The 24,528-nt window shown below is 53.5% G+C and overlaps 1 protein-coding gene and 1 long non-coding RNA gene across 5 annotated transcripts in view; one reads left to right on the top strand and one right to left on the bottom strand.

The window, feature by feature from the left end:
• Window positions 1–230: 230 nt before the first annotated feature.
• The window catches only part of Mast1 (microtubule associated serine/threonine kinase 1), a 29,234-nt gene continuing 4,936 nt past the window's right edge, over window positions 231–24,528 (bottom strand). For 2 of the 4 annotated variants that reach the window (XM_078036823.1, XM_078036816.1), the window contains exons 3-27: window positions 22,628–22,716; window positions 22,085–22,160; window positions 20,167–20,245; window positions 18,047–18,207; window positions 17,587–17,662; window positions 17,203–17,412; window positions 15,887–15,988; window positions 15,669–15,801; window positions 15,521–15,588; window positions 11,252–11,337; window positions 10,954–11,162; window positions 7,559–7,697; window positions 7,330–7,462; window positions 7,028–7,193; window positions 6,824–6,925; window positions 6,535–6,657; window positions 5,911–6,020; window positions 4,942–5,114; window positions 4,622–4,866; window positions 4,093–4,299; window positions 3,647–3,876; window positions 3,256–3,378; window positions 3,031–3,167; window positions 1,673–1,860; window positions 231–1,571 (exon numbers count right to left, since the gene is read on the bottom strand). In XM_078036823.1, coding sequence (XP_077892949.1) covers window positions 313–1,571; window positions 1,673–1,860; window positions 3,031–3,167; window positions 3,256–3,378; window positions 3,647–3,876; window positions 4,093–4,299; window positions 4,622–4,866; window positions 4,942–5,114; window positions 5,911–6,020; window positions 6,535–6,657; window positions 6,824–6,925; window positions 7,028–7,193; window positions 7,330–7,462; window positions 7,559–7,697; window positions 10,954–11,162; window positions 11,252–11,337; window positions 15,521–15,588; window positions 15,669–15,801; window positions 15,887–15,988; window positions 17,203–17,412; window positions 17,587–17,662; window positions 18,047–18,207; window positions 20,167–20,245; window positions 22,085–22,160; window positions 22,628–22,716 — 4,624 coding nt within the window. In that variant the 3' untranslated portion in view covers window positions 231–312. Of the gene's footprint in view, window positions 1,572–1,672; window positions 1,861–3,030; window positions 3,168–3,255; window positions 3,379–3,646; window positions 3,877–4,092; window positions 4,300–4,621; window positions 4,867–4,941; window positions 5,115–5,910; window positions 6,021–6,534; window positions 6,658–6,823; window positions 6,926–7,027; window positions 7,194–7,329; window positions 7,463–7,558; window positions 7,698–10,953; window positions 11,163–11,251; window positions 11,338–15,520; window positions 15,589–15,668; window positions 15,802–15,886; window positions 15,989–17,202; window positions 17,413–17,586; window positions 17,663–18,046; window positions 18,208–19,957; window positions 20,047–20,166; window positions 20,246–22,084; window positions 22,161–22,627; window positions 22,717–24,329; window positions 24,448–24,528 lie in introns of those variants that run through there. The other 2 variants (XM_078036822.1, XM_040290385.2) reach the window with 2 other exon arrangements.
• Window positions 21,794–22,989, top strand: LOC120891514 (uncharacterized). The gene is made up of 2 exons (XR_005735987.2): window positions 21,794–22,031; window positions 22,819–22,989. It is a non-coding gene; the product is annotated as an uncharacterized LOC120891514 (long non-coding RNA).

Raw genomic sequence — 24,528 nt, 5'->3', positions numbered from 1 at the left:
CTATTGACTTTTTCTTCAGGTAGGCATTAGGACACAGATTAGACACCCCAGCCTCTTCTCTTCCTAAGGGTCTGGTTACAGCTGGTGCATAAGTGTGCTTGCTACTCAAAATTCACCTCCCCTTTCCATGGTAGCCAGGACCAGAGTTCCACCTCCAAACGGGCACAGGGGCATGGGGGCTGGCACGTGTGTCTCCCTTGCCAGGGGAGAAAGGGTGAGCCCCAGAGAGCTCACACAGCACAGACGCTCTTTATTTATATGTGTACATATGTATAGGATGGCTGTACAGCACAGGACCAACGGCCTCCTTGGCTATGGACCTGGGGGTGCTGGGCTGGATGCCCCTTTTTTGGTCAGGCCTGCTGGAGGCACAGCTTCAACAGGGCACTGGGAAGTCGGCCCTACTTCAGGCTTGGTGCCTGGGACCAGGAGGGAAGTGGGTGGGGCTGGGGGCCCTGCACTGCTGGGAGCATTCTTGGTTGGGGCTAGCATGGGTGTCTGAGGGTCTGGGGAGAGCTTGGGGGAAGCCGGCTTGGAGCGAGTTCCGCTCAGCGTGGTCCGCTCCTCCACCACCTCCAGGACCCAGCGCTCCCGGCCCCGAGGGGCCTCCCGTGCAGAGGGCGCCTGGGAGGTGGGTTCCTGTAAGCCCTTGGAGTCCGTGCCTGGAGGCTGGGACGCCTCTGCCTTGACCCCCGGCCTCACTGGCTCTACCACAATGGGCACCAGGGGCGTGCCAGCCTCTCCTGAGCTACTTCGCCGGCCTGTCTCGTGTTCCTGCACAGGGCTCAGCGCCGCCTTGGCCACCGCCCTTGCCACCCCGCCCGCGCCGTCTTCCGTCTGAACGCTCTGGTGCCGCGTGCAGCCCGGGTCTCGCTCCAGGGTCCGGCCCCCGGGGGTTGTAGCACGGGGAGGAGTGCAGGCTTCAGCCCCGCCAGGGGACTCCTTCTCCTTGCTGGATATCGGTGGCCTGGGAGCACCATCAGGAAGCAACGGGTCCGCGCCCAAGCTCAGGGGCGACTCCTGGCGGCCCAGGCGACGGACGGCAACTTGACGGGTTGCTCCAGGACCCTCGATGGGAGGTGTCTCACCATCGGACTCTGCTAGGCTATGCAGCGCCAGCTCGCCGTGGAAGTCCTTGCGGAAGTCTGGGTGGCCCACCTCAAGGCTGTGTTTGCGCAGTGCGCCCTTCTTGTCGGCGCCCAGTGAGGCCCCCAGCTTCTCGGCTGACTGCACGCGCTTGAGGAGCGGCGAGCGCGGAGGCTCGGCACTCTTGGGGCGCGGACGTACGACGGGCGGCGACGAGTGCAGTTTGGCTGGGAAGCTCTGTGTGGTGTGCGAGCTGCCTACCGTGTGGCCAGGCAGCGGCGGCGGTGACGCCTGCGTGGGAGACGGCGTGTGCGCCAGTGGCGACAAGGGGATGTTGCCAGCTGACTTGCATCGAGCAGAGCGGTACTGGCGATGGAGCTTCGGGGACAAGCCGTGCAATGTGCTGGGCCGGATGTGGTGCGAGGCGGACGACGCTGGCGAGTTGGGTGTGCTGGAGGCCGGCGAGCTACTCTGGGATGAGGCGCCTGCGTGCCAGGGAGATGCAGCGCTCAGTGAGCACCGCCACCAGTGGCCACTGATAAGCCAGTGCCTCTCTCCCCCCACCCCACGCAGGTGCAAAACTTACCTAGGTAGGCGGAGTCAGGCGTGGAGCGGTAACTGTGTGTGGGAGAGCGCGCTGGCAGCCCATGTGTGGGCGAACCCGGAAGACTGTCGCTGGACGACAGTGAGCGGTTCAGGGACGACAGAGAGCGGCTAGTGTGCAGCAGGTTGGACTGCTTGGTGATCTTCCGAAAGAGGGAGCTGCGCTTCTTGCTGGGAGAAAGGGAGGGAAACACCCAACCTGGATCAAACTTCAGATTCTTGGCCCCTCCAACTTCTGGGCTGCAAAGAGCAGCTGCTGTAATCTCTCTGAGTTTCTAGTACTTCCTCTACAATCAAGGCAGAATTTCCCTGGTCTCAGTCCTGCCTGGCCATGCCCACTTTGGACCACGCCCATTCGTTGTTGGCCACTCCCAGTCCAAGCTAGAAACACCAATCCAAACAAAACCAACCTCTTCTGGCTCCTCCCATATTCATAGCCCACCCTCTCCTCCTACAACCCACCAATCAGGGTTAATTCACCTGATGCAGCCTAGTTTGGCTCCTCTCACTCAAATCCTCTCCTTAGTGTCCAGGCCAAATCCATTGATCAAAACAGCACTCTGGGGTCCTAAGGTGTAGTAGCTCAGTGGTAGAGCGCTTGCCTAGCATGTGAGGCCCTGGATTCGATCCCCAGTACCACAGAAAAACAAAAAACACCACTTCTATCCCCACCCACCTCACCTAGTTCCTTCAATCTTTGTATTTATAGCGCTGGGACTGGAACCCAGGGCCTTGCAGAATGGGCAAGTGCTCTACCAACTGAGTCAAATCCCCAGCCCTTCGCTCCTTCAATCTATAAAGAAATCATAGTCATGCCCTCCATAAGATCAGGGAAGGACCACATATACCACCATAGTCCCAGGAGATATATAGCCTAGTGTCACAGCTGTCTTGTGTAAGTACATTCGTGGATGTTCACACAACAATGCAATCCCCTAAGGGAGCATTTATTAGAACGACTCCTGTCGTTTAGCCAACATAACTGTATTTCAGGTGGCTCAGTCTTGCCTGGTATGCTCGCTCCTGATAGAAATCTCTTAACCCAGCCTCTTTCTAAACACATCCAACAGAGCAGGACTATCTCCTGGACACACATGGCCACTTCTCCCTGCTCTCTCTGCTCCACATCGGAGGCACACCTGCCTACGACACATACCTCTCACCCAACCTGGCACTGCCTCCCTTCCTGGATTTCCCCCACTTTCCCAGCCCCTCTTACATTGTTGGTCCCCTTTGCTCTAGTCACCTGCCCATGCACTTCCCTTTGCCTGTCCTCACCTTGTCCCACCTCCTTAGCCCCTCCTACTGATCAAAGACTGGGCTATTTACAGCCCTGCCCACCTCTCCTGGCCCTCCTTGGCAGAGGGCCGCTTGTTCCTCCTGGCCATTTTGGCCTTGTAGCTGCTTCGCCTTGCGGGGCCAATTCGGATGGAGGTATTTTCAAAGGGTGTTGTGGTCACTGCCACCTTGTTGCCGCTCTAGGGGAGAAAGGGAAGGAATGATCTGCTGGAGAAGGCTCAGGTCTTCCTCACCCTCCACCCAGTGCAGGCCCCATCTCGCACTCACCTTAAGGATAAGCTCCACGACCTCAGGATGCACCATGCCATGCACAGGTTCCCCATTGACGTGGGTGATGAGGTCCCCGGCACAGAGGCCTGCCTCTTGGGCTGGGCCACCTTCCTCCACATGCTGGTGATGGGGAATCCCAAAAGGGCACGATTAACCGGAATAGTAATAAGAAAAGCTCCATAAGCTTATGTGCCAGACACCTGGCTCTACATGTACTACAGTCTTCATAACACCTTATGAAATAGTCGTATTCTTCCCATTTTACAGATAAAGAAACTGAGGGTCAGAGAGGTAAGTTAAAGAGGGAGTCAAGGGAGATTCTTATCCAGAGGCCTTCTCTCTCCCCTCTCCTCACCCTTGGAAACAAATGTAACCCATAAGTGCTCACCCAAACAATATGGTGGACACTGTAGACATCTGAGTCACCCATGTAGACGCGGATGGCCCGCAGCGTGAAGCCATATTTTTTGCCTGATCGTTGGATGGTGATGGGGGAGCGGAGGCCACTGACAGCAGGTGAGTAGTCACGGCTGGGTGAGGAGTCCCGTGAGGATGGGTTGGAAGAGAGAGATCGTGGTGACATGGGACTAGCAAGGGGTGAGCTTCCATGTGGGTCCACTGTAGACATAGAACCATGGTCACGGGTCATGGCCAATTACCTACAGCTCTCCCAGTATTTGCTCCTCCCTCCTCCCTGTCAAAGTCCCAGAGCTGACTGTCATTGGTCCATCATGGAGCCAATCACTGTGGACAAGGAAAATGCAGTATTCTCATTGGCCTGTCCTGGCTCAAGTGGGAGTAGCTCCTCCCTTGATGGGTAGAACCCTGCATCACCTGCAGGAATCATGACAGACAAGGCTGTGGCTGAAGCTGACTTGATGACTTTGCCGCCTGTTCGAGAAGGCCGCTTTTCTACCGCAGGGTCCCCTGATAGCTGTTGGTGCCGTGCTCGGCGTAGAACCAGGTCATTGGTGGCCCTAGGGCCTGATGGGTCCCCATCCTTCAAGGGTGTGCAAAGGTCACCTGGGCGTGCACGCTCAGCTGCAACACAGAACACAGGGGTTAGAGATCAGTCCAAGGCCAGGGACTTCTCACATGCTGTTCCCTGTGCCTGGAGTGCTCTTCCCACTTCTCCCCCTGCTGGATTGCGATTTAACCGAGGTGGATAACATATACAGTCAGCACAGCTCCTGATACAGGGAAGTCCTCTGTTTCCGAGTCTGTCGCGTCAGTCCAAGCATAGTATCCGGTGTTCCTACTATTAATAAGCATTTCAGGATGGAGTATGACTAGTACTAGGCTCATTAAATGCTCAGTGTATCACCATTGGGGATTGGGGAAGGCAGCAGGAGAGGGGACTCACTGGCCTCGGGTTCCCCGGTGCTGGGAGTGCCTTCCCCTTGAGCCGCCTCTTTGGGGGCCCGCGCATCCAACGAGCCTGGGGGGTCGGAGCCGGGCCGAGGCCTGCGCAGCCGGGCCTCATCCTCATCCTCTTGGGGGGCGCTGAAGCGGCTGGGCTCCAGCAGCGCCGAGAATCGGCGACGCGCACCCAACGGAGGACTGGCCTCCCCCTCCAGGAAACTGGCCTCTGAGGCAGAGAAGCGCTTGCTGCGCGGAGGGGTCGTGGTCAGCGGAGACTCGCCCCTATGCCCCGCCCCCAAACCCATCCATACCCCTGCTCACATCTCCGGAGAGCCCCCTCTCCAGGTCTTCTCACGGAGGGTCAGGCCGCCCAGCCCCTCCCGCTTGCCGGCCACCTTCTCGTCCTTGGCTCCTGGCTCCCGCTTGCTGGCCCCTGCGGCTGCTACAGGGGTCTTGGGCTCATGCTGCGACAGCTGTTCCATACTGCTATACACCTGCAAGGTGGGTAAGTGGTGGCGGGTCTGCCATCGCTCACAAGCCAATCAGCTTCCTGACACAGATGCGCCCAAACCACACTTCTCTTCCTGAGGGTCCCTGCCCAATTCCCTCCATGTCTGGGGCTGGGGTTGTGGCTCAGTGGTAGAGCGCTTGCCTAGCATATGTGAGGCCCTGGGGTTCGACTCTTAGCACCACATAAAAAAAAACAAATAAATAAAATATATCGTATCTGTCTACAACTTAAAAAAAAACCACTTAAAAAAATCCAACAATTCTTCAACTCAAGCCCCGCCCCACAAAGTTTAGGTCTGCCTAGTTCTAGGCCCCGCCAAAGACCGCAACCATCTGCTCTCTGTCCAGCCAATCTACCCAGGCCACTACCCAATTCGTGGCTATCCTCAACCAGGCGAGGGCACGGCATCCCTCTCCAAGTTTCTCCTCAAAGCTAGACCTTGCTCAGCTTTGCCCCACCCTTCGGTCATCCTCATCCCAATCCGAACTGGACCTGTTCCACTTAACCCTGCCCCACTGTGAACCTCATTCGCACCAACTGTCCTGGTTCTCTTCAGACTCCACTCAATGCCAACATCCCCTGTCCGCCCCGTCCTGACTACCCTCAGGCCTCTCCACTCGCTCACTCCCACCTGCTAAGTAACCTCCCAATACCCAGGCCTTGGGCGCCTGGGGCCCTGCTTCCCACGACCCCTCCGGGCCTCATCCACCTGTTTCCCCAACCCTAGTCCCGCAGCTGGTCTCGCCCTCACCCCCTCATCAAGCCCAGCCTTGACCCACCTTGCTGAAGCGCGGGGAGCAGGAGGAGAATTGGCGGATCTCTACGGGCTCCTCCTCCGTCGTGTCATCTTCGTCATAGGAGTTCACGTGGTGGTACCTATCGGAGCGGGCTGGGGACGGGGGTGACTGTGGATACCGGTCCATTCCTCAGAGTTCCACCCAGGTTCTTGCCGGGCCTCCAGGTGAGGCCACGCCCCTGCCACATTCTCGAAGGGGTTCAGGCTCCGCCCCCATCCTGGGTCCCTCCTCCTCTCTGAGAGGCACCACTCCACCCCAGAGAGGCCACACCCCCAGATCCCACTTAGAGCGCTAGGCCCCCTGGCACCCTTCAGAACCGCCCACGCCCCCTCCTTTGGATTCCTAGTCCGATCCTCTGACCCCAGCCCAACCTCAGAACTCACTCACCCCTGAGGGGACTCCACCCCTACCCGCAACCACAGTTCTCACTGGTTCTTGAACTAGCCCCGCCCCACGACAGGCCACACCCCTTCGGTGTTCCCATTGGCCACGCCGCCTCAACTTCAGATTTCTTATCCAGGTGTCTCTAGGTTTATCCCAGACCTTACTGAGGTCCTGTCTTGGGACCCATCCTCCACCCAGGCCCCATCTCCTGTTGCCACTCACTGTCGAAATAGCTGGTGTCATCTTCGGACTCTAGGTGGGGGATGAACTCAGCCTTCTGCCTCAGCAGCCCCGTCCAGTCCAGGTCTCGAAAGAAACTGTGTTGCTTCACCTCAAAGGCACCACCTGGGAGGCAAGGCACTCCAGCAGCGGCTGCTGGCCAACCCAGCCCTTCACCCATGTTCCACCCCAAGGCCACCCCAAGGCCATGATACAGCCGGGCCTGGCTTCCTGTGTCCTGTTCCTCAACAGGCCCTCAGGCCTCAGCTCTCCTGCACAACAGATCCCTTACCTGCCCCAAGCCGGACTAGAGGGTTGGTCTGCAGGAGACTGGATATCAGGAGCTGGGCATCTGTGGGCAGGGCCTCATCCCCCTCAGGCCACAGGATGTCATCTGCAAAGGTAATTGGAGCTGAGAGATCGCTTTGGGAGCCCATGGGGCCCCCATCCTACCCATCTACTCGTGCCCCCACCTGCTCACTTAGGAGGCACATACCACTGATGACCTGTCCAAAGAGCTCTTCCGGTGTGTCCCCGAAGAAGGGCACGCAGCCCACCAGGAACTCGTAGAGAATGATCCCCATGGCCCACCAGTCCACTGGCTTGCCGTAGCCCTGACGCAGGATGACCTCGGGCGCGATGTACTCTGGGGTCCCACACACCTGGGGGCAGGCGGTCAGCCCGCGCCCTGGCCGCAGGAGTGGCCTCGAGGGAGAACTGTGCCTCCCACCAGGCCCTGGGCCCCTGAGGTCCTGCTGGGTCACTCCACCCTCGGTGACCCCCACGCCCGCCACACACCTGTTTGTCCAGGAATTCCCGGGCATCCTTCTCGATGTGGCCTTCATACAGGTTGGTGGTGAGGCTCATGAGCCCCATCTTGGAGAGTCCGAAATCCGTGAGCTTGATGTGACCCATGGAGGTGATGAGGAGACTGCAAACACACATGGGGGGCTCAGAGGTGGCTGTCCACTTCACCCCTAGCCTCCCAAGGGCCAGGGAGGAAGGGCTGGGTGAGGTCAAAGCTCACTTGTCCGGCTTGAGGTCGCGGTGCACGATGCCGTAGTTGTGCAAATACTCTAGCGCCAGCACGGTCTCCGCGAAGTACATGCGGGCCATCTCCACGGGAAGCGCCCCGATATTCTTCAGCAGGGTGGCACAGTCGCCACCTGTGGGGCAGAGAATGGGTGTGGGTGAAAAGGCGGTACCCTGACCCAAATCCAAGGGCTAGGCATCCACCACTGCATCAACGTTGTCCCACGATTCACTTTGCAGATAAGGAAACATGAACAACATTTCCAGTCCTTTTGAATTTAACTTTTGAGACAAGGTATCACTGAGTTGCCCAGGCAGACCTTGAACTTGTGATTCTCCAGCCTCAGCCTCCTGAGCAGCTGGGATTACAGGAGGGTGTGCCACTGTGCCCAGCTTTTTTCCTTACAAGAGTTAGACTTCTCTCCAGGTGTATCACCTGGGTCAACTTGTAATGCAGGTTGTTCTAGGGAATAACCCTCAGAATTTTTGCTCTTTTTCTCACAAAGATTGCTAAACTCCTAAATGTAATCTGGGATCTGCTGACTTACAACCTTGCTCCCTCAGGGCCTGCAAAGAGAGCAGAGCCAAGAAATGAAGAGATTCCTGTTGGAATGGTGAGAGAACCTACACACAGGCACTGCAGAAGGTGCTGTTGATTTTAGATCACATGAACCAACTAGGAGTGGTGGCACATGCCTGTCATTCCAGCCACTTGGGAGGAAGCAGGATAATCACAAGTTTGAGACCAAAAAGAATGTCACCTGAGTCAAATATATATTTTCCTTCCTCCTCCTTCTTCTTATTTTTTTTTTTTTTTTTGCTTGAGTTAGATTTAGCTGGGCTTCAGACACTGACAAATGAGACTTTGAAGGCAGGGTCCAGGAATCTGTATTTGACCACAACCCCAATATATATATATATATATATATATATATATATATATATATATCAAACCCGGGGCACTTAACCACTGAGTCACACCTCCAGATTTTTAAAAAAATATTTTAGAGATAGGGTCTTACTGAGTTACTTAGGGCCCTGCTAAGTTGCTAAAACTGGCTTTGAACTTGTGATCCTCACGCCTCATCCTCTTGAACTGCTGAGATTACAGGAGTGCACCACTGTGCCCACCTCCAACTAATTCTAACACACAGATCTGCTGGGAACCACGGTGGGTTGATTTTAAATGATACTTTGGGCTGAGCCATGCTCAGGGGGCCCTGAGTACACACCCCTCGGTGTGCTCAAGCCACCAGAGATCCCCACTGCAGCTGCTGCTCCTCCTCCATGACCCGGGACTAGTGCAGCTGCCATTGCCCTGGTTTCCCTGCATCTGGCTGCCACTGAAGTCAAACAGATGTTCTTTTTTTTTTTTAATATTTATTTTTTAGTTTTCGGCGGACACATCTTTGTTTGTATGTGGTGCTGAAGATCGAACCTGGGCCGCACGCATGCCAGGCGAGTGCGCTACCGCTTGAGCCACATCCCCAGCCCAATAGATGTTCTTAAAACATAAGTCAGACCAGGTCAACTCTGCTTAAAACCCTGCGGTGGGCTGGGGATGTGGCTCAAGCGGTAGCGCGCTCTGGCATGCATGCGGCCCGGGTTCGATCCTCAGCACCACATACAAAGATGATGTGTCCGCCGAAAACTAAAAAATAAATATTAAAATTCTCTCTCTCAAAAAAAAAAAGTTTAAAACCCTGCGGTGGCTTCCTTTGCATTTGGAATGAGATCCAATGCCGCCCCAGGTGCCAAGGCCCTGCATGCCCAGCGCACCCGGCTCCCCACCAGGCCCTGCTGGCCTCCTTGCTGCTGCTCCACACCCACACACTCCCTTTAGGAGACTTTGAGCCAAGAGATCATATTTCCTGGTGTAACCCAGGCCTCAAGAAGACCCCTGCCCACCCACATCTCCCTCACCTCCTTCAGCCTATGGTCCTCCTTCTATCCTCATCCAAAATTACCTTGTCTCCACAGACCAGAATGTGAGCTCCATGAGGGACAGGTGTGTTTGTCTGTTGTCCCTCTGGGCCACCAGTGTCTTTCTAGCACAGCATATGCCAGGAGGGGGACAATGAGGACACTTGATGAGTAACTGGATGGTGGACTAAGGCTTGGAAGTGACATAGCTCAGCCCTGTGAGATGGTGTATTTGTCCTAATAAGCACACCATATATGTGTTCCAGGGGTGGCAGGGTTCCTACTGGGGTGAATACATTGAATGGATGAATACACAGATGAAAAAATAATATATGTATTCATGATTGGATGAATGGATAAGTGGATTGATGGATGAACTGGTGGGTTAATGGAGGAAGCTGGCCAGCTAGACAGGATAGATAAATAAAGTGTAGAGCTATGATAGGTGACTGGTATGGTAGACGATAGATAAGAATATAATAAAGAAATTGATGACAGATGATAGTAGAGAGATAAATGATAGATATAATAGAGATAGATATAATAGATATAGTATAGATAGATAAGATAATAGCCAGTGTAATGCAGAGATGGATGAAGAGATGGGAGCTGGAAGGGAAGTTTGGGTGAATAAAGAAAAACATAAACAGTATATTGACAGATAGATGATGGGTTAATAAATATACATAAAGGTACGGATGGAATGATAGGCGGTGAGTGAGGCAGTGAATCAACAGGTGACTGAATGGAGGGCTGAATATATAAAAAGATGGATGGGTGAATAATAAGCACAAAATCCAGAGCCTCCATTACCCTATGGGCCTGGTTAATAATGTATCCATATCGGTTCATCAATTGTAATAAATTTACCACATTCCTACAAAAAGAAAGAATATGCGGTCACAGGAGGAAGTAAAGGAGAAGTAGGTGGGAATTCTGTACTTTCCAAAACATTTTCCTGTAAACTTAAAATTCTTCTCAAAAAGCAAAAAGTCTCAATTTAAATAAAGGTGGAAGGAGTAAACAAAATTATGAGTGGTCATCAGATGGGGCGTAGAATAAGTGAAGGCCAGGCAGGGTGGCACACACCTGTGGTCCCAGCTACTCAGGAGCCTGAGGCAGGAGGATAATTTGAGCCCAGGTGTTCCTCCTGAGCAACACTGTGAGAGCCCGTCACAAATAAACAAGCCAATCAGTGAATAGGTGCATGGATGTAGGGGTAGAGAAATGGAATGTAAATGACTAAATGGAAGGACGGGTGGATGGGTAAAGGACACGGGGTGGCAGTATCTATATTGATGAAATAAAAAGCACATCGATAAACCAGTAGATGATTGGACAAATAAATAAAGGTAATGGATGGACGGGTCATTGACAAGAAGGATCAACAGGTGGACAGTGCGGTGACCGCGGGTCACCCGCCCCCGGCAGCCCTCGCGAGCCCAGCAGCCCCGCAGGCAGCCACACCTTCCACGTATTCCATGACCATGCAGAGGTGGCGCCGCGTCTCGAAGGAGCAGAACATGCCGACCACAAAGGGGTTCTCGGCGAAGGTGAGGATGTCGCGCTCCACGAAGGCCTGCTGGATCTGGTTGCGCAGGATCAAGTTCTGCTTATTGATCTTCTTCATGGCGAAGCGCTGCCGCGTGTCGCGGTGTCGCACCAGGTAGACAGCCCTGCAGGGGGAGAGAGCGAGGACCGGCCGTCACCTCCGAGACACCCGGCCTCCGCCACCCTTCCCCCGCCAGAGCCCCGGGTGGCTCACCCGTAGGCACCGTTGCTTATGAGCTTGATGGTATCGAAGTCACTCTCCCCGGGTGGTTTCTTGGCTTTGCTGCTGCTGCTGCGGCCCTGCAGGGGAAAGCAGGAGGTCACCTTCGCCACCATCCTGACAGTGGGACTCCTTGTCATTACTGTTTGACAAATCGGGGAAACTGGGGCACAGAGAGGGCGGGTGGGTCTGTCACCCAAGTGCCACAGTGAAGAATTAACCCAAGACTGGCTCTGGAGACGTGTCTGCAACTTCTTCCCTTAGGAAGAGCAGAACACCTGCAGAATTGGTTTCATAAGCCTGTAAGGGCTGGGCATCAGACTAGCAGACAGAGAGAAGGGTTGCGCAGGATGGAGTTCTGCTTATTGATCCCAGAATCAAGATCAAGAAGCCTAGGGATCGAAGAGGAGAATAGGCAAGGGATGGGAGGTAGAGTTAGAGCTTATAAGCTTAGGAAGGTTGCTTAACCTCTCTAAAATGGCAGAAAGGCAAATTCCAACTACCCCAGCAATGATACCACCATTCCATAGCTAGCAGATGAGATGGGGGAAAGAAGAAAACAAACAAAAAAACAGAACCAAAGATTAACAAACTACAGACCAACAGCCACAGATCAACAGCACTTTTACATCTCCATGTTGGGAGTGTGAAATAGCACAATGAGGCTGGGGGTGTTGCTCAGTGGTAGAGCGCATGCTTAGCATGCCTGAGGCCCTGGGTTCCAGCCCCAGCACTACCAAAAGTGAATAAAAATAAAAGTTGTACAGCTGTTGGCCAAGGTGGTGCCTGCCAATTTGAGAAGCTGAGGCAGAGGGATCAAAAGTTTAATTTAGTGAGATGCTGTCTCAAAATAAAAAATAAAAAGGCTAGGGATATAGCTCAGGGGTAGAGTCCCACTGGGTTCAGGCCTTAGTACACACCCCCCAAAAAGTAAAGCTCCCCTGGAAGGTAATCTGGTATATATGAGAATTACAAATACTTGGTCTCCAATGCAGCAACTTCACTTCCGAATTTGTGCTACCGATGCTTATGCACATGTAAAAAACTGCTCATGGCCAGGCGGCCGTGGTGCAAGCCTGTCATCCCAGCAGCTCGGGAGGCTGAGGCAGGAGGATCACCGGTTCAAAGCTAGCCTCAGCAAAAGCGAGGCACTAAGCAACTCAATGAGACCCTGACTCTAAACAAAATACAAACTAGGGCTGGGGATGTGGCTCAGAGGTTGCATGCCTGAGATCAATCCCTGGCACACACACCCGCCTCCCCCCAAAAGCACATGTACTATCATGCTCATTGCAAGGCTGGAAATAATGCCTATGTTCATCTATGGGAAACTGGTTTAATAAACCTGTAAGGGCTGGGCCTGGTGGTAGAGGCCCGAAATCTCAGGCTAAGGCATGAGGATTGCAAGTTTAAGACCAGAGTGGTCAATTTAGAGCCTGTGTCAAAATAAAGGACAAGGGTGTAGCCTCAGGGGTAGAGGTCTTGCCTAGCATGTGTGAGGTCCTGGGTTCAATCCCTGGTATCACCACCAAAAAATATATATGTATCTTGTATGATTCTAATGATTTAGTCTAAAAATATCTGACCCAAAACTGACAGAATTACATGGAGAAACTGCTCAAAACAAGGATTTAGGGGCTGGGGATGTGGCTCAAGTGGTAGCGTACTTGCCTAGCATGTGTGAGGCACTGGGTTCGATTCTCAGCACCATATAGAAACAAAATAAAGATACTGTGTTCACCTAAAACTGAAAAATAAATATTAAAAAAACTCCAAGGATTTAACATATATTTCAGAAGCAGCAGGTGAATCAGGCAAAAAAAAAAAAAAAAAGAAAGAAAGAAAAGAATAGGAAAGCCAGGTGCAGTGGCACATGCCTATACTCCTGGTACTCCAAAGGCCAAGGCAGGAGGATCCCAAGTTGAAGGCCAACTTGGGCAACTTAAAAAGACCCTGCCCCAAAATAAAATAAAGGCGAGTTGGGTGTGTTGCTCAGTGGTAGAGTGCTTGTCTAGCATGTGTGTGACCCTGGGTTCCAGCCCCAGTACTGCAAAAGTCAACCAAACCGGAAGTTCTGCCAATGCTCTGGTGGAACAGGCGGCGCTATGTGGGGGCTACCCTGTGCTCTGGGGTGCTTGCCCCTCAGCCATTTATGCTCCTGATCTGCAGTTTGGGCAGTTTTCACCACGCCAAGGTGCCATTCACACGAGGAGCTAGTCAACTTATTCAAAGCTTGTGTAATAAGTTAAATGAAGAGCTACCATAGGAGCGAGCAATTTCACCCTTAGGTATGTGTCCAAAAGAACTGAAATCAGTCGTTCAAGTGAATACTTGTGTCTACATATTCACGGCAGCACTACCCACAACAGCCAAAGGTGAAAATCCGATGTCCTGTGAGATTGTAATGTCTGTGTGTGTGTGTGTGTGTGTGTGTGTGTGTGTGTGTGTTTGTTTTTTTGTTTGTTGGTTTGTCCTGGGCTTGAACCCAGGGGTGCTTACCCACTGAGCCACATACCCAGGCCTTTTTACTGCCCCAAAATAAACAAACAAAAAAAGAAAAAAGAAAAAGAAAAAAAAAAAAGACAGGGTCCTGAGAACCTTCAGATGGCTGAAGTGTGAGGTTCTGGAGAGCAGAGCCCCTAAAAAGGTAACGGAAACTCGGTGTCCCTTTCCACATACCTCCTCCTGCTATCTCTTCATTTGTATCCTTTATAATAAACTGGCAAACAGCGAGGATTTTCCTGAGGTCTCTGAGCCACTCAAGCAAATTAATCAAACCCAAGGAAGGTGTCGTGGGAACCTGATTGACAGCCGGTCTGTCAGAGGCACAGGGAAAACCACCTGGAACTGGCATCAGGTGTCTAAAGGGGGGCAGGGGACCCTCAGCACTGAGCTTCCAACCCCTAGGATCTGATCTCTCTCCGCGCAGACAATGTCAGAACTGAGTTAGTGACAGGACACCCAGCTGGCGTCCCTTGCTGCAGAATGGTTGCTTGATGGTGAAGAGAAACCCCTACACCTTTAGGTCACAGGAGTCACCCGTGTTAATGGTGGTGTAAGAGTAGGCACACCTGTCATCCCAGCAGCTTGGGAGGCTGAGGCAGGAGGATCCAAAGTTCAAAGCCAGCCTCAGCAACTTAGCAAGTCCCTAAGCAACTCAGCAAGCCCCGATCTCAAAAAAAAAAAATTTAAAAAGAAGGGCTGGGGATGTGGCTTAGTGGTTAAGCACCCCTAAATTTAATCCCTGATACAAAAAATAAAATAATAAAATTTAAATCCTGAAACATTGTGCTAACTGAAATAAGTCAGACACAAAAGGCCACAGAATGAATTATTCCATTCCTATGAAATATCCAGAATGGGCAAATCCATAAATTTAGAAAGTGTATCAGCGGTTGCCAGAGCTGGAGGAAGACAGGAATGAAGGCTAACTGCTTCATGGGTGTAATGCTTCTTTTTGGGGTTATAAGAAAGTTCTGGAACTAGACACATGTAATGGCTTACAAAATTATAAATGTACTAACTGCCACTGAATCCTCCATTCTAAAGTGGTTGGGGATGCAGTTCAGTGGCAGAATGAGCCCGTAACATGCATGAGGCCCTGGGTTCCAACCCCAGCACCACCAAAAAATTTTAAAAAATAAAAAATAAACAAAATGGAAAAAATGGTGCATTTTGCTAGGCATTAGGGGCGGCGGCCGCGTTCCCAGCCACACAGGAGGCTGGGGCTGGGGCGGGAGGATTGCTGCAGCCCGGGAATCAGGGTCAGCCTGGGCAGCACTGTGAAACTCTGTCTCAGAAAGAAAAAGGTAAATTTTATGCTATGTGTATTTTATGGTGATAAAAGGCCCAATGGGGGGGGGGTTGTGGCTCAGGGGTAGAGCGCTGGCCTAGCTGGCCTGTGCCTGCGAGGCCCTGGGTTCAGTTCAGTCCTCAGCACCACATAAAAACAAATAAACAAAATAAAGGTATTGCGTCCAGCTGCAACTAAAAAAAAAAAAAAAAAGGCCCGTGGGGCAGGGGCGTGGTTCAGGGACAGAGCACTCGCCCAGCGTGCAGGTGGCCCTGGGTTCCATCCCCAGCACTTCCTCTTACCAAGATAAAATAAAATAAAAAATTAGTTTTTAAAGAAAAGAAAAGAAAAAGGGCAAAATGCTCATGGAGGAAGAGCTATCTCAATGTCATTCTACAGGAGGGGAAACTGAGGCTGCGGTGGCGAGGGTCGTGGTCCGCAGGCAGGGAGCCGGGGCAGGCGGGGCCTACCTCGGAGAGCTCGTCCTGCTCTGGGGTGTTGGAGCCCCCGCTGTCCTGCTCCTCCAGGTGGACCACGTCTAGGGACAAGGGAGAGTGAGGCTGGGCCACGGGAGGCCAGGCCTGCTTGGCCACCGCGCCCGGGCCCTCCCACTGGCACCTGGGAAGGGGTCGCGGGTGAGGCCCAGCTGGCGGATGATGTAGCGGGGGATGTCCGTCTTGACGAGGTGGCCCTCCTTGGCGTGTCCCTCGGCTGCCTCCAGCAGATGGTAGAACTCCTCTGGGTTGAATTCCTGGGGAAGAACAGGGCGGGCTCGCGGTGGCTTCCTAGGGTCCCCACCCCAGCAGCGCCCCCTGCCCACCAGCCAGCCCCCTCACCAGGCACTCCAGCAGCCGCGCAGGGCGCGAGATGATAATGAGCAATTTCTTCACCAGCTGAGTGACAAAGGCCACCTCCAAGCTCTCGGAGCGTTCATAGGCCTGAGGTGGGGGACAGAAGGGATTGGGACTCACAGGCACCCTGCTTCAGCCAGGGGCCTCTCCCAGCCCCACAGGGTGAGAAAACTGAGGCCCAGGCTACACAGCAAAAATGATGATAACAATAATATTAATGATTATAGAAAGCACCGCCCTAAAACCTTGACTCATTCATCTTCGGAACAGTCCTATAGCTGAGTGTGGTGGTACATGCCTGTGCGGTTACTCAGGAGGCTGAGGAAGGAGAATCAAAAGTTTGAGGCCAACCTCAGCAACTTAAAGAGACCCTGTCTTAAAATAAAAAATAAAGAAGGGGCTGGAGGTACAGTTCAGTGGTAGACCATGTACTTAGCATGCATCCCCAGTACAGGGGGTGGGGGGAGAATGTGTAAACTCCCTTTTTTATAGAAGCACTGAGGCACAGAGTGGTTAAGTAGTGGGGCAAAAACTGCACAGCAAGTTAGTGATGAGCTGAATGTGAACCTAGATGGTCCAGAATTTGCGCTCTCAAATCTGTGGACATAGTGGCAGCAGATGGATTGAACCTTTTTAAAGAAAAGGTTCAGACACCTAAGTGGGTAATGACATCAATGTGCTGCCCTTCAGGACTGAAATTTCCCAGACTGTCTTCCCACCTCGGACCTGTTCCCTTTGCTCAGCACACATTCCCTCTATCTCTTCTTATAGCTGCCACTTATTATTCTTGTCCCAATTTCAATCTCACATCCCCAGGGAGGCCTCCCTGACACTTGGTCCAGCTGTTCCCTTCTGTTCCATTCATAGCTCTATGTGGCGTCAGGTGACATCATCACATTGCTTGATCTGTTTATTTCTTGTGCATCTCCAGCACCAGGATTTCGGTGGGGGAGGGGGTGGAATGTCTATCTGCTGTGTTTCCAAAGCTCCAGCACACGGTATGGGGTGTTCAACACATGCTACCCGTGATCATCCTCGGGGCATGATTTAACCGACACACGGATTAAGTATCTACTGTGTGCTGAGCAGTTGAATCAAGACCTGAAGGAAGTGAGGAAGGTTAAATTCCCGCATCCCGCATCAGACCTAGGGTAGGACCACGTCCTTTTCTTCTATTCCGGAATCCTCAGCTCCTCACCAGCGCCTGGCAGGTGGTAGGGGCGCCCTGAATGGGGCGGGGCATCGGGCCTGACCTGAGTTCAGAGCCTGAGATGGTGGGGCCGGCCTCCGCGCACACTCACGTCCTGCAGCAGCTTCTCCAGGTTCTCCTGCAATTCATAGAAGTAGACGGTAGTGATAAGACCATCGCGGGACTTGGTCAGGCAGTCCCGGGCCAACTCGATGATCTGGTGGTGGATGAAGCTGAGCACACCGTCGGCCAGCGGCAGCACGCTGTCAGGTTCGTAGGCGCGGGTAAAGTCGCGCAGCTTTTCTTCCATCTGCGCGGTGGCCTGCGGGAGGGACCAAGACAGGGCGGAGGTCCCATTGCCAGGCAAAGCCCTGAGGCTGTCGCCGCCGAGACTGTGCTGCGCGCGCGGGCCACCAGGGGGCGCGCGGAGCCAAGGCGAGCGAGCGAGTGCCCCCGCGGGCCCGCCTCCCCTTGGCCTCCCAGTGCCCGGTCTCACCTTGGGGAACCGCTCCTTATAGACATGGTTCATCATCACGATTTCGTTATCGTAGGAGGAGGGGGAGCGGCCGGGGCTGTGGGGAGAAAAGCCCATTCTGTTTATCCCCCTGCCTCCGAGCCAGTCCTAGATCCACTTTATTTTTACTGTATTTTAAATATTTTTTGGAACTGGGGATTGAACCCAGGGGCTCTCTACCTACTGAGCCACATTCCCAGCCTTTTTTTAAAAATATTTTACTTTGCGACAGGGTCTCGTTAAGTTGCTTTGGGCCTTGCTAAACTGCTGAGGCTGGCCTCGAACTTGCGATCCTTCTGCCTCAGCCTACCAAATCGCTGGGATGATAAGCATGCCCCACCGCGCCCAGCCCTAGGTCCACTTTATTTTCTGGGGACCTGGGTCCCTCAATGCACAAGTCCCCAGACCGCCAGCTTGCGGGGGGGGGGGGGTGCCTTCCTACCTGAGGCTCCGCGATCGGGGTCGCACGGCCGGGGAGCGGCGGCCCCCATCCTCGTCGGTGATGCTCTCAGTGCTGCCGAAGTGCTTGGACAGGAAGTGGAGCTCGTCCACGGTGGGCTGGTAGGGGAGCTGGTGCAGGCGCTCCTGGGAGGAGCAGGAGGACTAGGGGGAAGGGTGGGGTCGGGATCAGTCACTGGAGCAGCCACAGTGGGCTGAGGGGAGGATGAGCCACTAGACAAGGCCAGGTTCACGCCATAGATCCTGACCCTGGCCTTATGGTTTATGATCCTTAGACCCCAGGGACCTGGCTGGGACTCCTGGCAACAGTCAGGTGAACAGAGACAGATGAGGCCACTGACAGAGACATGGAAATGGCTCCCACCTGAGTCCTCCCCTCTAGATCACAAGATCCTGCCCCATCTGGCCCTGTTTCCGGCCACTGCCCCCTCCCACTCTCCCCCTTGCTTGCTCTGCTCCTGCCATACTGACCTCCTTGATCCTTCAGCAAGCCAGGCAGGCTCTGGCTTCAGGGAACATAGCTGCTCGACTCACACCTTCCCCTCCACATCTTTGCCTTAATGCCGTCCTATCCCGTGTTTACTGCTTTATCCCCTGACACACTACACCCTTTTTATTTATTTGTTACTGCTGTCTATTCCTCAAGAACAGGGATTTGGCCCTATTTGGTCCCTGGTGGACAGGGCCTGGCATCAACTGGGACAGACCCACAATCACCATTGGGGACACACAAGGACATCCATATGATCTGGCCTGCATTCAGAATAGGCTTTTTAATTTTTTTTTTTAGTTGTAGATATCAATATCTTTATTTATTTTTTAACCTGGTGCCTCATACATGCAAGGCAAGTGCTCTACCACTGAGCTTCAGCCCCAGCCCTCAGAATAGGCTTTTTAAATTCCACATCACCCACTCCCTGCTTAAAACTCCTCATATCTAGCAGGATGTAGTGGTACCTGCCTGTAATTCCAGATACTTGGGAGGCTAAGGCAGGAGGATTGCAAGTTAAAGGCCAGCCTCAGCAATTTAGTGAGACCCTAAGCAACTTAGCAAGACCCTGTCTCAAAAAAAAATTTTTTTGTTGTTAAGGGTTAGGGATATAGCTCAATTGTAGAGCAGGCCCTGTGTTCAATCTCTAGTGTCAGGGGAAAAAAAAAACAAAACAAAACTCATCCACATCTATTTTTATAAAATAGGGGCTGAGTATGTCACTCAGTGGTAGAGAACATGCTAAGCACATTCCTTGGAACCCATGTTCCTGGGTTCCGTCTCCAATTCCACACATATAACAAAGGCATACTATCTGTGAACTACTAAGTGACAATTTTAGGTTGTTCAAACTGAAATTTTAATACAACTTAATATGGAGCAATATAGTTGTTCTAGAGTTTCTCCATTGGATTTAGAATAAAATCCACCTCCATGTTCTGGTCCCAGAAAGATTGAGGTTGCTGCCTGCATCACCTCTCTTTCTCCCTCTCCAACCCAGCGCTCCACACAAGGCTACTTTCAACTTTCCAAATACAGCAAGTTTTCTGTGGCCTCTGGGGTCAGCACAGCTGTCCCCCTTCCTGGAACAGCCTTCTCCCTCTCTTCCACCTGCCAAACTCAAGCTGACACTTTGTCTTGGCTTCAATGCCACCTCTTCCAGGAAGTCTTCCATGAAGCTCCCCCAAGCTGAGTCGCATGCCCCCCCCACCAAATGACAGTCACATGATCTTTGTCGCTCAACAGCATACCAGAGACAGGAGTAGGAAAGGGGGCAGATGGAGAGGATTTTGAGGGATTGGGAGTGGGGAAAAGCAAATGGGTTCTGGGCAAAACCTGTGGCCTGGCTGCAGCTGGCTGCAGGCACCTGGGCAAGTGGCTTAACATTGAGAGTTTGAGCCTCACCATCTACAAATGAGTTGGAGCTGAGTAGAACTCCCAGGAGGATGCGCCGGGGCAGAGACCAGGGCTTTCGTGGTGGGGACTGCAACTCTCTAATAGATGGACAAGTGGACACCCGTGACGAACAGAAAGTGCAGCCTGGGGCTGGCCTGGGCGGCAGGCTACAGGTGGAAGGGCCCCTCACCCCGCAGCCACTGCACCACCACACTCACCGAGACGGTGGAACTGGGCGTGTTGGTGCCATAGCCAGATGAAGGGAGCGAGGCCAGCGACCAGCGACGTCCATCGGCCCTGGAACCCAACCGAGGTGCTCAGAGGCCACCAGGCCCCATAGGTCCCCCATTCCTTGAGGAGTGGGAGAAGCCACTAGCTATGGCCAGGGCAGGGGTGTGGGACTCTAACTGGACTCTGTGGCTACTGACAGCCCTCGGAGTTAAGGGAGCCGCGAGGTGGTCTTCTGGCCATGCAACTGCGTCTTCTCAGAAGCTCCCGTCTCCTCTGTCCCTCCTCGTGATCCTCCCTTGCTCGGTTTTATCCCCACTCCAAACAAGCCCTCCAGAGGGGACCCCAGGAGCCTGGAAGAGCCCACCTAAGGAAGTCAAGCTCCGGGATCTCAGAATCCGCCTCTAGGGAAGCTCCTCCCTGAGAGCCCCCCCCCAGCCTCACTCCCATGCCCCGCACTCTCTGGACATGCACAGGGACTCCCACCACACCCTCAAGTGTTAGTGTGACTACTGTGGTCAAGTTCATGGACTTACAGTCAGTCATTCTTACTTCACACCACACACACACACACACACACATGGTCCTCAGCACACTCCTCACCTACATTCATCATCCTACATATGGACCCAAATACACATGCAAGCACAGACATTCACTCATATACACTTGCAGAGACCCAAGACACACTCACACATACACATCAGCTCACACACACTGTACATTTGCACATTCATGCAGAAGCACATCTAAGACTGTCTTAGCGCAACACATTTAAACTCACACAGCTGCATGCTCACACACACAGATGCACGTTTCCATAGATACATGCAGGCGGCGCGTGCTCCTCACATCTATGTGCTTGCTCACACACGCATTCACACTCCCAGTTCATATACTCTCCTGGAGACACTCGGGGAGTGCACCTCCACAGAGTCACACACAAGTTCACACACATGGATGTACATACCCAGGGAGGCATGTGTGGGCTCACACACACACTTGCACACAGCCACACAGACAGCACAGTCAATGGACACACACTCCCATATTCCTTCCTCCCCACATGCCCTGGCTCAGCCCACCCACCATCCAGATGAGCATAGCAGGACAACCCTAGAGCTTGGTCCTGGCTCCCTATTGCCCCCACTTAAATTCCGTCTCTCCCGTCCCCACCAGCCCTGTGACACCTGCCCCAGACTTCATCAGTTTTTGCAATGCTCCCCGTTCTCTGCCCACCCCACTCAATACTAAAAGTAGAAAGGTGTCATTCACCTCGAATGTGTAGCTCCTAGCACATGCTGGTGTTCAGACACCGTTTTTTGGAATGCATAAAGTTCAAAGAAAATGAGACCCGCCCCGACTGCTGGTGACTCCCCAAAACTTTCTCCAAAAAAGATGACCTTCTCTACCTCCCCCCAAAAACTCATTTAAGGTTGCAACACAGGCCCTCAGAAAACCTCCCAGGGAAACCTGAGTCCTCGCGTTGGGACCTGGAGAAATGGCCGGCCATAGCCACCCTCCCCCACCTCAGAGACCAACTCCCTCCATGGGCATCACGCAGTCTGCGCTTGCGCACCTGGTCTCAGCTACCCTGTCCTGTTGCTATGGAAACAACCGGCCAGGAGCCGGGCTGGGGAGGAGACCCTGGGCCCAGAGCGCGCACGCGCTCTCACGCTGAAGCAAGAAGGCCCGGCACCCTTTCCCATTCAGCATCGGCGATTGGCCCCGCCCTTTAATAGGCCCCGCCCCTCTGTCTGGGCGCTCCTTTCCGCTGGGACCTTGGGGCACTCCACTGGTCCCCTCAGGCCCCAGATCGGGTAAATTAGGAGGAGAACAGATGGCGACGCAGACGGTGGGTGGAAAGGGCCCTGACACGGTTCTGGGACCCTCAAGGGAGGGACTCACCTTCGGGAGGAGGCAAATGAGAAATGGGCGGGGGTATTGGGAGAGAAGTTGCGGGGACTGTCCAGGGGGCTGCTACCTGTGGTGGAAAGAGAGGATGTTTTTGGCTTGAGGTGTGGGGCGATTCCCATCTGGCCATCTAATAACCAAAGAGGGTTGCAAACAGCAGCCCATCTCCTTTAGTCTAGTCCCACCCATGTATGGTAGGCCACGCCCCTTTGGTTGTGGCCCCGCCTCACCAAACATTTTTAGGTGGAAGGTTTAGTTTTAGTTTTAACCTTCATCTGAGATGACCCCCGCCCTTTAGCTATGGCTCCTCCTTTCATCTCTACCCGCTTTCCAATCCAGCTTCTCCTGAGCCTCTGCCCACCCATGCCCTTCACTCCACCGACTGACCACGCCATTACAAGGATAGCCCTGCCCCTTGTTCAATCCGAGTCCTCCTCTTTCCAGACAGCCCCTGCCTGCGGTATGGCCATGCCCCCGAAACTAGCTCTCCTATAATCTGGTCCACCACACCCATCAAAACTGCACCACTGGTCTCACCCAAGTGGCCCGGCAGTGGGGAATGGGGTCGAGGCAGCGTAGGTGAAGTGCTGGTCAAGATGAGGCTTTTCCGGTTACTGGTGCGGCAGCTGTGCGGAAGGTGGGGGGGGGGCAGGACAGAATGCAACCCACTGAGTTCCTGCCCATCCAGCCACCCTCCCATCTCAGATCCTCACTTCTCTCCCATCCAGGTGTGTTTGAAGGCGCCCCGGGAGGACTTCTTGGAAGAGGAGGCAATGGAAGCCTCTGCAGTACCATGTGTGGCAGGGGAAGCACGTGAAACCTACTTGAGACACTCCCAGTGTAGATTATGTGTGACCCTCTGGAACCCAGTGTCAACTACAGTGTGACAGTCATGGTGATACCACTGATGATCCTGGGAGTGTGTCCTTGGCTCTGTGCTTGACATTCAAGTGTGTATCCATGTGTGGCATCCACTGTATGAGTTCAACATTGTGTGACACTGTGTGCATCCAAGAGTGACATCATGTGTAACCCAGTTGTGCTTTGGGGGTCTATGTGAGACAGTATGAACTTGACTTGTCCGTGAATATGTGTTCTGTACAATGCATGATGAATGAGTTCATGTGTTTAAGATTTGGTGGAGCATTCTGAATCTTTGCAAGATACTGGCCTGTATCTGTGTGTCACATTCACCATGTCTGGCATCTTCTGTGTGTGAGTTTAACATCTTGTGACACTGGGCATGTCCAAGCATGTCACCATGTATGACATTCCCTGATGAGTCTTGAGTGTGATAAAGCATGGTTTTGTGTATTTCTCTGTCTCTGCAAGATTCCCTGTGTTTGTCCTGATATCAGTGTGACACAGCAAATGACATGACTGGGGATGATATCTTGTGTTTTGACATCGTTAGGTGCATGGATGTGTCATCACCACACATGTATCTGTGTGCATCTTGGATAGCAAGACTGTGTTTGTTAATGGCGATGCTTGTGACACACATTTTACTAGGGATACATGATGTTGTATCTGTGGGTTTACAAGTCTATGTGTGACACCACTGATGTCCCCGTTTGTGTATGGCTTTGACCTGTGGCTGATGCATGCCTGGTTGTATGGCTGGGTATGTGTGGCACCTCCCGGCATATCTGGGCCACTAGGACTGTTGTGTGTGTATGTGTGTGTGACATCATGTCCTGTGTGACGCTGTGTCACTATATTCAATGTGAGGCTATATTGGGGGGATCTGAGCTATGATACAAGACCCCCTTTTCTTCTGCCTTTCAGGACACCAGCTCCTGAAGAGGGAGCCCCCAGCCCCTCCAGCCCCTCCACCCTCAGCCGCAGTGACTGAGCACATTAGCCCGTCCAGGAGCACGCGGCATGGGAGTGGGGGGAGGCCAGGCTGCGGCTATTGTTCTGAGGGTGCCAAGCCCCCACCCTCCCCTTCTTTCCCAACACCCACCAGGCTGGCAAAGCCCGTAGCACCAGTAGACAAAGGCTCTGCAACCCCCACCCGGCCAACCCCTCCCCCTGCGGCCATCTATCCAGTTTGCAGTCCCCCTGCTCCCGACCCGCACCGCCCAAATTGAATCCCATCCCGGCGGGAAGGCGAAGCGCGGACACCTCTGGCGCAGCTGGACAGGGAGCTGCATCCCGGGCCCCGCCCTGCTGCAGCAGCCTAATGGGCGGCTTTACGCTGAGGGCCGGGACAAGGTCTAGGGGTTCGGGGGTCTACCTCTTGGTGCGGCGGAACATACTGCCGCCGGGGAAGGAGGGCATCGAGAAATTGGAAAGCGCGGTCCAGAGAGAGTCAGACATGACCCGGCGGCGGCGACATGGCTGGCCAGGTGCGGCAGCAGGCGCGGCGGCGGCGCGGGACAGCAGCAGCAGGCGGCCCCTCCCGACCGGCTGGCAGCCGGCAGGGGCCCTCCCCT

This window comes from Ictidomys tridecemlineatus, chromosome 2 (genome assembly GCF_052094955.1).
Source record: "Ictidomys tridecemlineatus isolate mIctTri1 chromosome 2, mIctTri1.hap1, whole genome shotgun sequence".
In the NCBI taxonomy this organism is placed as follows: Eukaryota; Metazoa; Chordata; class Mammalia; order Rodentia; family Sciuridae; genus Ictidomys; species Ictidomys tridecemlineatus.
Note: the sequence above shows the minus strand (reverse complement) of the source record. Positions and strands in the feature narration are given on the sequence as shown.